At 41.1% G+C, this 17,982-nt stretch overlaps 1 protein-coding gene across 6 annotated transcripts in view; it reads left to right on the plus strand.

The window, feature by feature from the left end:
• Positions 1–5,133: 5,133 nt before the first annotated feature.
• The window catches only part of rbfox1 (RNA binding fox-1 homolog 1), a 301,331-nt gene continuing 288,482 nt past the window's right edge, over positions 5,134–17,982 (plus strand). For all 6 annotated transcript variants that reach the window (XM_036147728.1, XM_036147725.1, XM_036147729.1 and 3 more), the window contains exon 1: positions 5,134–5,226. In XM_036147728.1, coding sequence (XP_036003621.1) covers positions 5,205–5,226 — 22 coding nt within the window. In that variant the 5' untranslated portion in view covers positions 5,134–5,204. The remainder of the gene's footprint in view (positions 5,227–17,982) is intronic.

The raw sequence follows: 17,982 nt of genomic DNA on the forward strand, positions 1-17,982 counted from the left end.
AGCAAGTTTTAAGAGCCTAATTGTAATCAGTAATGTTTTAATAACACGTTTTAATAAATAATGATGTGTAATCTGTTTATTTTAGAAAAACTTTTGATTGTCCTGAAGACGATCTGTCCGTTTTAACCCTCAGAGAAACACGGAGCAGCCTGGCAAACGGGGATTTTTGGGGGGAGATTTTTTTTTTTTGTCCTCGTCTGTTCGACACTTTCTTTTGCTGTGCTTGAAAATCCAGGATGAACAAAGATAATGGTGCGCGCTTTACTGAGCTGGCATAAATCCCCGCGTATAGACAAACGGTGACAAGCTCTCCCTCTCCATCAGATGGCTCCCAGGAGAAGGTGCGCCGCTGCATTCATTTCCAGCGGGACTCGCCGCGTTGTTCAAACATACATCACCCAAATTGCGAGGCAAAAGATTGGAGGGGAAAATCATAATTAGAACATTAATAACCATACACGTTAGAGAGCATAAGTGAGTTTTTTTTTTTTCCATGATGAATGGGAATGTAAACAAAAGGCAGAAGAATAAGAGGTTCAATTAGGTGTTGTGAACTGTCTCGGCCGAGACGTGAGCGCCGGCGTCTTCCGCCGTAGCCCAATTATTTCTCCACTCCCTGGCAATGATGGCGCGCAGTGTCCGACTGAAGCCTTTAAAGGGGTTATTCGTGATTCCTCGCTGAAGTAGTAACTCGGTTGGTTGACAGAGGACGGGATAAATTCGTTGTCCACTCATGGCGCAGGCAGGCAGGTGAGATTTACATCGTTCCTCTGCTGCTTGAGTTTTGTTTTTGCGTTGCTGCTTTTCTGCGTCTCGTCGCTGGAGACGTGCAGGAATGGCCGCCCACACCTCCTTCGCGTTCCTCCAGCTCGCTCTCCGCTGTCTGCTAATGATGCGGCGACGCCAAATAAAGGGCCGCGGAAACAAAATGTCCACCGCAGTTGGCCCCGCTTTTATCTCAACCCTCCCCTCTCGAATCAATTCTGACATTTCATTCTGCCCTCATAGAAGGTAATGGTGCATTCAAAGGTTGTTACCCGATAATGTTGAGATGGTATTGCTTGGTTTCACTGGCCAGACTGGCTGTAACCCCGGCTTGAGGTCTCCTCCTCCCTCCTCTCTACCTTCATCTCTCAGATGTTGGTGTTTACTGGCTCCGATATCTCTGTTGGCGAGGCACAAAGAGCCGCGTTGTTGTTTTATTTCAATTTCTCCTAACAAGTAACCGACCAGTGTTTGTATTTTCCTCCCACTCTGGTGTTCACACAACTTGAAGTGAAAAGACCCTTTTAAGTCTGCTAGTCAATATGCTGTTTCTAATACATTATTTACTGCCTATGGGCTGTATATCAGAATGCGCTCAACAACTGTTTCGCTTTCGCAGTCATAATCATGTAGAGGAAAATCACAGAGCCAGATGTCTGGCCCTCGTTTTACAGCGTTTATGTTTTCCTCCGAGTTTATGTAAAATTCATCCTTCTCTGTTTTATTTATTCCCCCGTTTTCACCGACTCAACAATTAGTCAATTCCCAATCAACAAGAGAAAAGAAATTGCTTTTAATTACTTTTGATAAATGACAAATTGCGTTGGCATGGCTCCCTGCGAATGCTTAATCAGGTGCTGGGCGGGGTAGGGAGGCGGGAACCGGGAGCAGGGATTTCTGCTGGGATGAAATCAATGCGCTCTCTCTGCGGTTCACCGGCTGGGCTGCTGGGCAATAGCCAACCTGAGGCCTGCGAAGATACGCCAGTCAGCAGAAAAGCTCCGGCTTTATGGGAACGCTCACAAAACGGAGGCAAAAAACACGCTGTAACACTCAGATATATGCGCTTTCTATAAGGGCGCTGTTGCCCGGCATTCATGGATTGTAATGTCTGCTCTCAAGATAAAGTACAAACACGGCTGATCCGATGCACTTTCAGACGGAGTTACTCCAGTTACAAATGCTCTTACTTAAAGGCAAGAAAAGCACTTTAAATGTGTGGGAAATTAAATAATGGCTCTTGAGATCTCTAAATTCAACAGAAACATGTCAGCTGAGCTTGAGGAATGCAGCAGTAAGTACGCCGATAAACAACAAGGCTCTCTGGGGAGAACTGGATGTGAGAACTCCCCAAAGACAGCGTAGCCTCGCCGGCTTTTCCCACCTCGCATCTGTGCTGCAGAGAGGGAGCGTTGTGGCGTAGTAACACGGATGCTGTTAGGTTCATCAATTAAAATCCAGCTTCCTGTGTTCGAATCAAAGATAACAGGCTCTACAACAATAGTTCCCAGCTGTCTTAAACTCGGGGTTTCTTCTTCAGGCTTTGTGGAACGTTCCTGCAGAATATCTTGCTTTTTCCGTTAAAGAATCCACCGACACGACATTCACGACGTGAACAAGATGCAGGAAGAACTGTTGGGGGGGCAAAAGCAGCGTTGCTACATCTAGAAATGCTGCAGAAATGCGTTTGAACATTTACTGTAAACTGTTAGATTGAAGGAGAGGCAAAAAAACTTTTCAATCCAATAAACTCAAACGCGTTTTGTTCCACGTTGTCCCATTAAAAAAATGCAAGCATATCTCCCCTATTTTAATAGTGAAACTAATTTCTCTTAGAATATACCATCAGTGGTAATCTGGACAAAAAAAAATACTTGAGCCTAATTCTACACCATTCACTGAATTTAATGGTCCCGCACTGCAAAAATAGAACTCAAAATAAGGCAAGGCAAGGCAAATTTATTTATATAGCACAATTCAGTACAGAGACAATGCAAAGTGCTTTACATGATTAAAATATAGGAATAAAAGCAAGTAGGGATAGAATGTAGAAACAAAAAATAACATTAAAAACAGTAAAACAGTTTAACTGGAACATTCAAAGGCAATTTTAAACAAATGTGTATTTAATCTTAATTTAAAAGAATTCAGGCTTTCAGCACTTTTACAGTTTTCTGGAAGTTTGTTCCAGATAAACGGAGCATAGGAACTAAATGCTGCTTCTCCGTGTTTAGTTCTGGTTCTAGGTATGCAGAGCAGGCTGGAGCCAGAAGAAATAAATAAAAAGAAATTATTTCTTGAAATTACATAATTTTTCCTTGATTTGAGCAGGTAAATAAGATGATTTGCCAATGGAATAAGATTTTTGCACTTTAAATAGGCACAACTCATCTCCATCATCTTATTTCAAGTGAAGTATATCTAATTATCTTATTTTAGGGGTAAAAATACAAATTCCATTGGCAAATAATCTTATTTACCTGCTCAAATCAAGAACAAATACATTCATTTCAAGAAAATTTTACTTAGTTTTAGTTCTGTTTTTGCAGTGCGAGCTTATTTCTTTGAGATGCTGTCTTGCTTTTGAGTTCACACTTTCATCATTTCTCATCAGAAATGTCTCAACAACGCAGACAAAGGTTTTTTTTTGGGGTGGCAACAATGAAAGTAACGACTGGAGGTTCACAAAAGGCTCGATGCTTCCTAGAATCTCTCCTTCGCTGGGGAGCGAGGGATCGGCAGCGCTCACAGCGGGCGAGGATGTGAGAACGTCTGAGAAGCTCCTGGTGGTCAGACGGCAGTTAGAGAGACCCTTCAGCTCCAGATTGGACGGAAAGTCTCAGAGCTGAAACGTAACCGGAGCGAAAATCTGGTCAGAAAAGCTGCACAAGCGTTAATCAGACCCAAAACCAGAAGGGTTTGTGAAGCAAAGCCCAGATATTTGGGTTTATTTGGGTTAAGGAGGAAAAGGGTCGAAGATTTTCTGCATTTCATCAATCAAGGTCCAGGATTCAGAGAGAGGAACAGAGCAGCGCCGGGTCCGTTGTGATGTTTCCCTAAATCAGCGAGGATTCTGGGAGTCGGGTCGTCTCCTGGTGCTGGTCCACCGGGTTTCATCAAGTCCAAATTCAGAGCAGCAGGAACCGCTGCTAAGAAGCTCAGTGGAGATGCTGATTTTGTTCCAGCAGGATTATCTTATTTACCGGCTCAAATCAAGGACAAATACACTAATTTCCAGAATATTTAACTTGCTTTTAGAGTGTCTGTAACTAAAAAGGAAGACGAGCTGAAGGCCACTAATAAAGCAACATGGGCTTCCAGAACACCTCAGCAGAACCGCAGGGGGATTTCCTCTGTGCCGTGGTACACTGAGGCAGGAATTCATGCAAAAGGAGCCCAGACCAAGTCCTCGCTTTAGACACAGTACAGACACATAGACATGTTATTCAGTAGGTCCAAATTTCTGGAACGTAATCCCTCTTTTTTATTGTTCGTTGTTTCTAAGAACCTGAAATTTTGGGTTAAATGAGCTGTAAGGCAGAATCAACAGAAATAAAACAAAACGTTGACTGTAATTAATCTAGATGCTGCACTGCAAAAAGGGAACTAAAAATAAGCACATTTTTCTTAAAATTTGTATATTTTTACTTGATTTGAGCAGCTACATAAGACCATTTGCCAATGGAATGGGAATTTCTACCCCTAAAATAAAATAATTAGACATCCTGTGCTCGAAATAAGATGATAGAGATGAATTGTTCTTATTTTAAGTGCAAAAATCTTTTTCAATTGGCAAATAGTCTGATTTACCAGCTCAAATGAATGAAAAAGACACTGATTTCAAGAGGTTTTTACCTACTTTTAGTTCCCTTTTTGCAGCGTGCAGTGAGTTCCACGTTTTGACACGGTCATATTCAATAAATCACAATATGCATTTCTCAGAGGCATGTTTTGTCAGATTAAAAGTACCTTTTTGAAAAGAAACAAAGAATATTTAAGCCAGTATTAAAAATACTTTTCATTAAGCCCCTTTTTCTGCATACATTTTTTTTCTTGTTTTTATTGCTGGGATGCAATGTTCTAATGTTCAAATGTTCTTATTAGCTGGAGGTGGAAAAAAAGAGTAAAAAATAGCAAATGCTTTAAAACATCATAAATCTGTGTTAATCTATATATTTTCTGCTACTGAAATAAATTAACTTTTCAATAATATTCGGATTTACTGAAAATCACTGTGTGTATTATATATAGTGTGTGTAGATACGTGTATATGTGCGTGCGTTTTAAAAAAGTACAACTTTCTGCACTACATGATTTGATTCATTTATTTTTAGTTATTATTGATTTTTCCCTGTTTTCCGTCTGCAGGTTCTTCAGCACCTGTGGCAGCAGCAGCGAGTCGAGTGACCCCGCTCCAGGCCGACCGGCTTCACCTGTACATGGAGACCCCCAGCTGGGCAGGTCAGACTCAGTGAACCCGTTTCCGCGCTGCGCCCCACGCCGCTTCTCTAAAGCAGGCGGCTTTAAAAATGCACACCTAAATGATAGCTGATGCACCGACAGCTAGTACGATGAGGTGTGTGGGTTTAGAAAAGACGTCCTATCTAATCTGCTCTGCAGCTTTGTAGCATATTGCAACTAAAGCAAATCAGAGACATGGTGGAAATGTCAAGAATAAACCTGACATTTAAACATTAAAGTGAGACTTGAGATAAAGTCAAACTAAGAGTTTTACGGCACATATTATGAGCACAGACTCCTTTTTAGAATCGGTTTAAGCAGCAAGGAAATTGTTTCTATTTAAGCAGCCCAACACGGCGAGGTAATAACTATTAGGACACGATTGTACTAAAATTTACATCTGGACTGTTGGAGGAACCTTTCAGTCGGCTGATTTGATGAGCCAAACAAGTTTCTAATGATTGTGCAAACGGAGAAAAAAAAAAAAAAAAAAGCAAACTTTTTAATGTTTTCTCTTTTCCTTTGCTTTACTCGGTCCTCCTTCAGCATTTTGAGGCTTTAAAATTTTTAGAGCAGCTCGATGTCAGACATAAAAGACAGATGTCAGTGTTGTGCAGCTTATATAGAGGTAATTTATCTGCAGCTTTTCCTCTCAACAATAATGAGACAGAACATGGAAATCACTGTGGACCTGCTGCAAGCGCCGCTGCTTTTCTGGATCTTCTGTTAACAACCTCCACTTTGCACCGGACACTAAATCCCCCCCAAACAAAACCATTACAGGCATCCGTACGGCTTTTATCCCCTCAGATCTCCTGAGTTCAAACTTTTTCGTACCCTTTTTTAAACTCTTTTCTTTCACTTGCTGCAAACTATTTGGGGAGAAACAACAGAAGAAGTTAATTTAGAAAGCAGGCGAAAGGTCTGCTGCCAGCGGTGAAAAGCCGACTGAAAGTATGTGCATAGGAGGAAATATTTAATTTGTGCAAAGAAGGTCAAATTATTTATAAATGACATAAAATATCAATATTGTTCAGATAAACGTCTGCAGCAGGGATTTGTAAATGCCTCGTGTGAAACTAAGTGTTATGTGTTCATCTGGGGGAAACATGAGTTTTATATGAATAATATCTTGTCAGACTTAAGCAGAAAAAAACTGGAGAAAATGTCTAAACTGCTGTTTTGTTTAGCTGCACTGAGACCCGCGGTGCATCTGCTGCGTCGCATGTGGTTTCTACGCGTGATGCAGTGCACAGCTTTGCATTTTCCTCCCGTTTACAGAGGCTGAAAGCCCAAAACGGCCCAGATAAAACAAACTGTTCTCTTTTAATGCTCTCTTTAATATTGCATGCTTGTCTATAATTATAGATAAAGCGATTTAGGCCATATTCGCAAATCTTTATGTGAGCCATGGTACAGAGAAAGTGCATGCTGGACCTGGAACAGGCTTTCACACGTCAGGACATAATAAAAACAAATCCAGTCTTTAGCAGGTCCTGAAGCTGTTTGAGTTTAACTTCAGGAATGCAAAAACTTCTTAAACAAAGAAGAAGGCACAGCAGAAAAGCAGTAGTCTTGCTGCTTCCACAGATCCGTCTAAAAAAAGCAGGATGTTTGCCACAATGCCAGGGTGGAGCTACAGCAGCGACGGCTGCTGCTCGTCAATCTGGACAGCGTTAGGCCATTCTGAGGGGGAAATTATTCAGAAGTGAAAAAATAAACAGACGGCAGCAAATCTCAACCTCAGAGGTGTAAAAACGGCTCCATCTCTGACTCCAATGGTCTGTGTTTGCATGTTAGCGGATTAGAGTTCATGAAAGGACTGTTAGTCTAAAAACACTGCACTGCAAAAAGGGAACTAAAAATAAGCAACATTTTCTTAAAATTAGTATATTTTTACTTGATTTGAGCAGCTACATAAGACTATTTGCCAATGGAATGAGAATTTCTACCCCTAAAATAAAATAATTAGACATCCTGTGCTCGAAATAAGATGATGGAGATGAATTGTTCTTATTTTAAGTGCAAAAATCTTTTTCAATTGGCAAATAGTCTGATTTACCAGCTCAAATGAATGAAAAAGACACTAATTTCAAGAGGATTTTACCTACTTTTAGTTCCCTTTTTGCAGTGTGAAGGGCTGAAAGGAAAAACCTCTTGTTTCTAAAAGGAATGCGGCTGAAATGTGGCATCTGGGGTTCCTGTAGACATGAGACCAACGTGCTGCTGATGATGCAGAGAGAGCAGTGTCTCGGCGCAAACACCACAGACCCGCTGCCAAGCACGGCGGTGGAGGGCTGATGATGAGGGCTTGTTCTGTAGCAGGATGTGGAGAGCTGACGGTCACCGTAAAGCTCTCCGTCTCCAGCAGCAGCTGCGGCTTGGCTTAAATTTTAGTGAGCAAACAATGAAGCAGCGTTTTAAAAGGAGCAAACCTTTTAAACAGCCCGAGGTGATGAAGGTATGCGCTCGTCTTTCGTTGGATAGATAACGAGCTGATAGCAGGTGTGTCTGAGTTTGAAATAATTCTAGAGTCTAGTAAAAATCAGACTTAATTCTGCCCTGACATGCAGATCCCTTGAGTTTAAATGAACTTTCCTAGCTTGCACTGCAAAAACAGAACTAAAAATAAGTAAAATTTTCTTTAAATGAGTGTATTTGTCCTTGATTTGAGTCAGTAAATAAGATGATTTGCCAATGGAATAAATTTTTTCCACTTAAAATAGGAATAATTCATCTCCATGATCTTATTTCAAGTGCAGGATGTCTAATTATCTTATTTTAGGGGCAAAGATACTCATTCCATTGGCAAATAATCTTATTTACTGGCTCAAATCAACGACGAATAGACTAACTTTAAGAAAATTTAACTTGTTTTAGATCCGTTTTTTGCAGTGTGGCTGCCTGTGATAAAGATGTGCGCATTACGCCCAGATTGTCTCGGTTGCAGCAGTGGGTTGTGTGCGTATGGGCGCAGTTCACGCGTCCTCCTCAGCCGTGTGAGAAGGTTTCTGGTTAGGATTCTTCACATTTTGATGCTTTTTGGAGACGGTTTTGGGTCGGTCAGGCTGTCCCGTTTCTCACCTGGCCTCCCTCGAAAGAAGCCAATCACTGCAGACCGAGTTTAACGACTTCACACCCTTTCAGCGCGGAAGCACTCTCAGTGTGATAAAGTCTGCATGTATGCACGCCTTACGCTCCCCCATCCGGCCATATTGTGCTAATGTGTGCTGGTTAAGTAGTGCAAGACTAGAAAAAGACTCTTATCCATATGCCTGAGAGCCGGGGTGTCTGCGTGATCTCTCCCCAGATGGAGCCCTCTGCCTCCCCGCCCATCCTCAGCGGAGCCATAGAGCAGGTGGCAATGAGGATCAATGGGCCTCCGCCATTACCTCCTCTCCACTTCACGTCTCCAGTGCCGTCTCCAGGGGGGGGCCCACGGGGCGCGCGGCGCGTCTCGCCGCAGCACGCCAGGAGGAACGGGGACGTTTTCCATTAGTCTAATTGCTCGGTTATAGTTCTATATTATTGCCGTGATCACCGCTGCGGCTCGATAATGATGGACCTCCCGTGACCTCCGTGTATAGCTGGTGGGTGTTATGTCTCCCCCGTCGACGCCCATCGAGACTGCGGCGGGTGTAGGCGGGCAGGTCGGACTTTACACCGAGGAGAAAACAGAAGGATAAACAACCGACGGTGAAAGTCGACGATCATCAAATATTTTTATTCCTGAGTTTAGTAAAAAATAAGCTCAGCGAATTTCCACTCTCGTCTGAAGTTCTGCTGCTGGTTCAGTTGCCTCAGCCGAAGCAACAACAGGGCTGATTTGCAATAATTAGCGGCTGCGTCGTGGCCAACGGTCAGAAATGTTTATACAATCGTGATGTAATAAAAAAAAAGGTTGGAAAGCGTTTTTCACGCAGTCTAGGCCTTGTCCAACATGGCTCACGGACTCACTAAACAATAATTACTTCTCTCAGACACGCGCTAGGTTGCCACTTCTTGCGGGGAAAAACGAGGGAGAGAGCCGTGCGCGTTTTTTCAGGGCGATGCGGGCCGCGTACCCGCAGTACAGTAGGCCTGCCCCTCCATCAGCGATTACACGAGGCGTCCTCCATCAGCGAGCAGATGAGGTGAGGGATATAATGAATTCATTTACCCTCCAACGCTCTGCCTTTCTTCCTTCTGTTTATTATATCCCATTTGCATGCGGATCGGAAAATTCAAAAGGCTCCACGCTGGACTAATCGGCGCTGAATATTTCACGGCGGACCTGTAGCTCTCCCTACAGGTCAGCGCATAAAAGCTGCTTCCTGTTTGTGGATTTGCTTTCAAACACCCAAACCGTTCCTGATTACCTTGCCTCTTAGTCCGCGGAAGGGGGAAAATCCTTGGCCGTGATTCCTTGCTTGCTTTTTTAATTTTTTTTACTTTTTTTTTTTTTTTTTTTTTTACAGGTGTGGGTATTGATCTTTTGCCTTTGCTGCAGGGGAGTGTGTTCACTTAAAAGGCCCACTGATGTAGCAGAGCTTATTAAACAAATAGGCCGGAGAACAAGGCCACAATGGCTTTGAATCATGAAGGAGGCTGCCTGTCTTAAAGCACCACTGTATCAAATATGAAACGCTCTGCTAACAAGGTGTGTAATCTATTTCTAATCAGATCATATTTTATGAAACAAGGAGAAGCTTGAACTTAAGCAAGAGAGAAAGATGGAGATTCAGAGGCAGGGGGGGGGGGGGCAGGGGGGGGGGTTGTATTTTGAAATTGAATGTGACGGCCAGGGACCATGACTTGATTTTACATGCATGGTTTTATAATGAAGCCATGCCAAATGGTCAGTAATGGTTAAGTTTAGGGGGAGCCGGAGCCTTGCTGTAATGGGAGGCTAATTCGGGGGCCCTGCCGCCTTGACAGGCTGCAGAGCACAGCTGGAATATGGAGAAGGATGGAAGCTAGAGGCTCTGGGGCTGCAGTAAAGGTCTGTATTTGTCTGCAAATTGCCAGTTTGCCTGAGGATATAACAGGGTCAAGTGTAGCGTAGCATACGTTTGTGTTCACATAGACTGTAGCAGATATAAATACAATCTAAAAACACACTCAGTCAGACGGAGAGGCGAGCTAACTCCCTCAAATCAAGTGTTGCGCGGGAGTGACTTCATGTTGTCATTGCAATTCAGGCCATGATCCTTTTCATATATATCTTTATGCTGTCTGGGTTCATAGGCGAGTGTTTTCAATCTCATTTTTTTTTTTTTTTTTCCCCTCCTTGTGCCATAAATTGTTTCAGATCCGGTGACACGAGGTTTGGTTATGAATATATGAATAGAAATATACACTCTAAAGACCCCAGGTTGTGCCTCTGGTCACAAAAAAAAGTTATAGAGAGAAGATTTTTTTAATGCTTATGGAGAGAGAAAAAAAAAAGATCAGATACAGATTTAATTAGTGTTTTATCACGTAGTTGAGAGCAGTTATGTTTATACTGACACAAGGGGAAGACATTTAAAACCTGTTAACTCACTTCCCACTTGTGGACATCCCTGTTTCTAAAAAAAATAAATAAAAAATAGAATCGCAGCAAAATATAGATGTGCCAAGTTGAAATAAAAATATCACAAAAAAAGTAAAACTTTTTACATATGCACTGCAAAAACAGAACTAAAAATAAGTAAAATTGTCTTGAAATGAATGTATTTGCCCTTGATTTGAGCAGGTAAATAAGATTATTTGCCAATTGAATAAGTATTTCTACCCCTAAAATAAGATAATTAGATATCCTGCACTTGAAATAAGATGATGGAGACGAATTGTTCCTATTTTAAGTGCAAAAAATCTTATTCCATTGGCAAACAGTCTTATTTACCTGCTCAAATCAAGGACTAATACTTTCATTTCAAGAAAAAAATTCTTATTTTTAGTTCTACTTTTGCAGTGTGTTGGAGACGTTTGGAGGAAACAAAAAGAGCATATTGGCACAAACACGTCCTGCGTTACCGACTCTGAAGCACGGCAGTGGAGGAGTGGTGATTTGAGCTGATTTAGCTGCCAAAGGACCTGCAGACTCAAGAGTTGGTATTACAAACAGTTCATGTTGGATCCAGTGACTTAACACTGTCAAATATTTACTAAAAAGCTTTAGTAAATGTCCATCTCACGCCGTTGTTGGCGTCTCTGGGGCTTTGATGTGGGCCCTACTGGTCCAGGGCGGGACGCCACGGTGTGAAGGTAAAGAAAAGAAATCATTTGCAAACCAAACTGTTTCTGCTTTACTGTTATTTTTTGCAAGTCCAGTCAGGGGCAATGGATGTCCATCCCTCTGGGGTTAAAACCGTAAGAAAATATTGATGCCTCCAAGGGGCTGGCTTGTTTATCTTCATTTTACGGCTGTTTAAATATGGAACATGTATAGACGTTTCCAAACCCACATTTCCTTACCTTTAGTCACAACTGGGACACGAAAAAGCACTAAAAGCAGACAATAAAGCTTGTGAAAAAGAAAATTACTTTCCTTTAGTATTATTCTCAGTGTGAAAGGCGTAAAATCATCAATATAAAGCCATCAGGCTGTTTGTGCTGTATCCTTAAATCTTCTACATTTCAGCGACAGTTTGGAGATTTCCTGCGTTTCTTTAGCTTTTAGGCCTGTTTCTTTAAGGGTTTTATGATGTGAGCAAAAATAACTATGTTCCATGTATAAGTTATATGAAAGGCACTTTGCCTGCCTGGTAATTTATTTCACTAGCCCCAACTTTTATCATTTATGACATGGAAAAAGGAAAGAAAAACCTCTAGAAGCATAAATTATTTTATTATATATATATATATATATATATATATATAGATATATATATATATATATATATATATATATATATATATATATTTATATATATATATATATATATATATATATATATATATATATATATTTTTTTTTTTTTATATAAAATCATTTATGCTTCTAGAGGTTTTTATCTAGAGGTTTTTTCACTATGTGAGCCTGTTTGTATCTTAGATGAAATCCACTATATATTCAAACTTCTGATGGTGTTTGCCACGAAAATGAACAGTTGAAATAAATCAATAAAGAACCCAAATGATTGACCCTTCTGCCCATAACGAGGCGGCGTAAACGTCACAGGATCTGGTTTTATGGGAGTTTGAAGACAAATGCTGTCCAGAGGGACCCCTAGTGGCAAACCTGCAGATTGCAACACCAATCATTCTCTAATTTAATTGGATACTAGGAAGGCTGCAGAATTAGCACGCCTTCATTAGTAAAGTTTGATTTATTGTTTTCTAAGTGTTGTAGAGAGACGGCGTAATAAGAACCCGGACCAAACGCAGGCGTAAACTTTACTGTTGAGTTATTTTGACGCAATCCTGCATCCAGAGCAACATCAGCGGGAACAGTGTTTCATATTCCCGCCCGCATCCAGGGACACCAAATGTCAATGCACATTGCTATAAACATGTGCTTAATTTGTTTTTTTTTTAAATGTAGAGATCAGTTGTTTCCGGACATGAAAGAGAGGAAGAAAAAAAAAAACATAAATAGCATCGCTCTTCTCTGTTCCAGTTGATATGAATGAATAAGATTAGAGAAATCAATGTCTGCAGCACAAAAGCAACCTGGTCAACACAAAAGAATTGGAGACAATAATGCAAATTACAACATTTAGTTTTTAATGGTGCTCTGGTGAAGACTACAGCTTCACATTGTTCAGTCCTGATAATGTTTTCCGGGCCCCTCTGCTGCCAGCTCAGGGGTGATGAGGGGGAAAAAAAAGGGGGGGGGAGGAGGAGGAGCAGAGGGAGAAAGGAGGAAGGATGCCTGCGTCTTTAAAAGGTAGATGGAGTGAGGGAGCGGGGCGGACGGGTGGCTGGCAGGATTGTGCTGACGGCAGGGCTTTGGTTCAGAGCATGCCCATTAGAGGGAGCCATAAATCCTGGGCTCTCTGGGCCGGGCTGTGTCAGCAGTCCACTGAATGAATTGATTTTAAACGCCACTGGAAAAAAAAAAAAGAGAAAGTGCAAGAGAGAGAGAGAGAGAGAGGGAGAAATGGGAGGGAGAGTGACTATTTAATTCACCCTCCGCTAGAAGCCCACAACCCGTTCCACCCCGCTTCTCAATTCAGGACTGTCGCTGAAAAGGGGGAGGAGAGAAGTCTAGAAACACTGAAACTGTCACCAGCAACAAGCCCACGGCTACGCGGGGCCCCACGCGTTTGATTTAAACAGGACGGAGGCACACAAACCAAACACATAATCTCAAATTCCATACAGCATTTGTTCTTCCACCCCTCTAATTTTTCCTCTCAGCCTTCCCTTTTTTTTTTTTATATCTCCACAAGAGAAATGAGACATATCGTAAAGAAAAGAGGGGGGAGGAGGGGGGACCCGCAGTTGCATTTGAAATTCAAATGTGTTGGATTTTGAAATTGATGTATGTGTTTATTCATTTACGAGCAGCATCCATGTGTGCATGCATTTATATATTATCAGCAGCAATGAAACGCTGCAGAGAGGGCTTGTTGCCCATCTTTCTCCTCCTTGTGCCCCTTCGTCTTTTGTCTCCTCAAAGCTGCAGTTGCTGTTTTTTTTTTCTATAAGGAAGGAAATATGTCTGCGAACAAGGCGCTGTAAATTGTACATGAGGACCGGCGTCACCGTGTCATCCCTTTTTGTATGTAAACACCTTCGGGAGGCGTGCAAACTTTTCCCGTTGTCATGCTTCATACGTACACCTTGACAGGAGGCCGTGTGCAGGCCTGTCTGTTCTGCAGCACCGAACAGACACATGCCACAAGTATCTGCAAGCATCCAAGGAGAAGCCTCTGCATTATATTAATAAATAGGCAAAGAGATAATAATCACTTTAAAGTTGACCCTGTTCCAGATAGATTAAGGGGTATTTTTGATCATTAGACACACATAATGAATTGGGATTGTAAGTTGTCAATGATTTATTACGCTTCCTCGGCCTAATTTAACCAAATTTTGCATCCACGCATTGTTTCTCTATTTTGGGCCTTTGCTGGTGAGAGGAGAACTCGACACCAGACTGGCAGGAAACAGGCAACAGCCTTTTGGATCCTATTAAATTAAATTTATCCTGCAACTTTAAGTGGTCTCTCCATGTTCGGATCTTTATTTCACTTTTATTTCCTTAAGAATCGTATCAGCTGCCAGTTGCAGGACCACTGAGTGGGACATGTGCCCTGCTCAACGGGCATTAATTAATTGGATTTGGTTTTAGTTCTTTAAGTTTAGAGAAAAGCAACTTCTCACACATCGATCAACGCTTTCAGAAATTGAAGGTTTTTGCAATTTTCCTTAAAAAAAAAATCCCTCAAACTAGAACCTCTTAGTCCCTTTTTTCTTTGTAAAGATGTTTGGTGAATTAGGGTTCTGTGGAGAAGTTCTGAGCAGTCAGTATCATACCAAAAAAATAATTAAAATCACTTTCCCAGTCTTATTATTCTAAAATACTTTTGTATCGGTGTCCCTGGCTAGGTTTGCTACGTATGTCCGGCCTTACAGGACACTTTGAAACACTTTTTGCTTTGTGAATTACTTCAGAGGTTGCTCTCAATAACTCTCTAACCTGTCAGCGTTTTCGAATTTGCGCAGACACACTTAAAGATTTTTAGAATCAAGGTTTTTCTTCTGTTTTTTCTAGGATTATGCAGTTTAGAGCATAACCTGACTTGTGTTTACCTGTGTTGTTGTTGTTGTGTTGGTCACGTTTCCCTCAGCAGTTGGCTGTACTAATTGTCTTTGTTCATTTATTGAACTCTTCAGTAAGGGGGAACTAAATAAGAGCTTTAGTAAGTAAATTGAATAAATGATAACTGATTATTTTGGCAACACATTTCAACAGTAATCTAGAATCTGATCTGCTTCCAGGTCCTCTGGCTGGTCCTACCTTGTTTACTGAACATCCACAGACGAAAGTTGCCTCTTTCTATCCTGTAATAGAGTTAAACTATCTTTCCATCAGCTGTTCGTTCACTTCCAGGAACTCGTGCATGTTCAGACCCTTGAATTGATCCGGGTTCCTGTCAGAATTTTGCTTCTTTTCAGTTTATTCTCAATAATGACATTTTAAATAAAACATAGAAAAAAAAAAGGTCCATAGAAATATTTGGAGAGCGAAGGACTGAGATGCCATCCGTGGCGCCTCCTGGTCGACAGGTTGACGCCTTGGTAAGTACTCCATCTGTGGAAAGTGTTCAGGTTGGTACTTTTAAGAATTATACGATACTTTCCCGCTAAAAAAAAGTCTTCGTTGATCCCTAAAGCTGCTATTTCAGTGCTGAATGTGCTTAAAAAGCTCTCCAGTTCTTACTGGAGTTTGATTAACAACAACAGACCCAAGTAAGTGTACCAGAGTCGGGGTCTGCGGTCTGTGACTGAGACTCATGTTACACTTTTGTTAGACTTGACACGGAGTCTGGCCTGCAGGTTCTGTCCTTCAGTCTCATAAACAATCAGTCTCATGCAGTCAAAGGTGATAGGAAGCTGCTACATGCAGATCATTTGAGTAAATGGTGAATAATTTGCTGTATACAAAGACCAGTTGTGTGGCAGTAAAATGAGTTAACGGCATCCTGGATTAAACTGTTTTGGGTTTTTTAAGCCACCACCAGACAAGCCTTTAAGGTGAGTCGACCACAGACTGCAGCTCTGACAGCCTATTAAAAGCTGCGATTGATTTGTGTACTCTGGGCCATTCATTGCTCATTACAACCTGTTCATGCTTTGTAGCATCATAGTAATAAGGAACAATGATGTTTCTTAAACTGGTCTTAATGCTGACAACTTATTTTCTTGTTGTTAAGCTGGCATCATTGCAAAGACCCTGTTAATTTTATTCAGAAGTTATATAGTAATATCTTACTACGTTGTGTATATCTCTTTATTTTGTAATTTATTGCATACCTCAATACTAGTTGTCCAGACATAACGAGAAAGCTTTAAAAATGCAGATGTAATGCATGGTTTAGTTATATGCAAATCCTCTGACTAAGAGTAAAGAGGAGAAAAGCCTGTAAACCAGATTTAATGTGCTATATAGTAAAGAAGTGGACCATTTGAAGATGAGGATTAATGTGTTAACTACATCCTTAGGAAGATAGAAGGGTTCTCAAAATCAAAGCATTTCCTAATTGATTACTTCAACTAGATTTAACCCAATTTTCACTCTTCGTGTGTTAAATTAGGCCTAAGCATAATGATTTGAATTCATAACCTACAGCAGCTCTGTGTTTTAGACAGACGAGAGAGCACCCACCTGATGTAGGACGGTAAATTCATCCGTTATTAGACACGTTTGACCTGGACTGACCCAAAAAAGACTTGAGACCTGACCTGGATCTGCCCCTGTGGATCTTGAGAATTGATTTTGACCAGACTTGGACTTGATGTGACCCATTTGACTTGGATTTGCCACTCAAAGACTAAGGACTATATTTAGAGAGACACTTTGGAGGTGCCCCCAAAAGACCTGGGACTTGACTCGTGTTTAAGAAAAAACTACCAAGAATAGAGCTGACATCTGACCAACACTGTCTGTTAAAAACTGCTTCAGACGACCCTGCTGCATGGGTCCAGTTGTACAAGAGATTTATCACATTCTAGAATCTGTTAAAGTCTAGACGATTTATGCAAAAACCTCAAAATTGACACTTTCCTTTTTACCATAACTGTGATTTTTTTTCTTCCAACAAAAACCCTTGAAAAAAGAACACATTACTGACTTAAAGGAGCAATAAGTGAGATATTTACTGTAAAATCAACCTAAATCATTCTCATTTCTCACCTGGGATAGAGGTAACATTCCCTATAAACAATCGGTCCTCTCCATCAACGATGTCTTAGTCGCGTTTTTCTCCTTTCAAACATTGAGGTACGGCGCGGATCGACTTCGGCTCAGAGTGCAGCCCGTCTTTACTTCCTGGTTCCTGAGCCAATCAGATGAGTTATCAGGTTTGGTTTTTAATCTTGCCAAAAGAGCAGCAGCCTGCAAACATGGAAGCCAGTAAGAGAAGCAGACTAGAAATAGAACAGTATAAAACATAATATTTCCATCCTGTGGAAAGAAAAAATTGAGGTTTCACACCAGCAACGTGCCGTTGAGAAACGGCGTATTAGATTGTGGTCACTGGCAGGCTGGTTTACAGATTTGAAACACGAATTGTCAAACCAGTGAATTAAAACGTTACCATCCCTTTCAGAGTTCAGTAAGGGTGGAAATGTTTGATTTTCACATCTTAAGTGGAAAAGCAATTGTTTTTTAATGAACTTACATACATCAGAATGTAGCGATGCAGTTAAGATGCTAACAGAACAACTAGACACAGCTGTTGGTGTGGATTGAGCTGCTTGCACGGACAGCTTATATAGTTTGTATTATTAGAGGTTGATCTCTCCTGACAACGGCCTCTCTTTGTTTATGCCTGGACTCAACCACTCTCCACATTTGACTTTGCTTATTGCTTGATATTAGAGAAAACATTCATGATATCACAGATGTGAGGTTGCACACTGACCTCCAATAAAATGCAAACCAACTACCTTTTATTTCTCTTTGAAAGGTTTAACTTTTAGGAATTATGTCTTTGCTTTTGGTTTCCCTTCGCTTTAGTCGGTGCGGTGCTGTCTGATAACTTTGATGACTTTGTGTCAACAATGATAAATTGGTTCCAGTTAAGCTTAAAAAAAAGAAAAAAAAAGATTCAGTTCTTGTCA

This window comes from Fundulus heteroclitus, chromosome 16 (genome assembly GCF_011125445.2).
Source record: "Fundulus heteroclitus isolate FHET01 chromosome 16, MU-UCD_Fhet_4.1, whole genome shotgun sequence".
In the NCBI taxonomy this organism is placed as follows: domain Eukaryota; kingdom Metazoa; phylum Chordata; class Actinopteri; order Cyprinodontiformes; family Fundulidae; genus Fundulus; species Fundulus heteroclitus.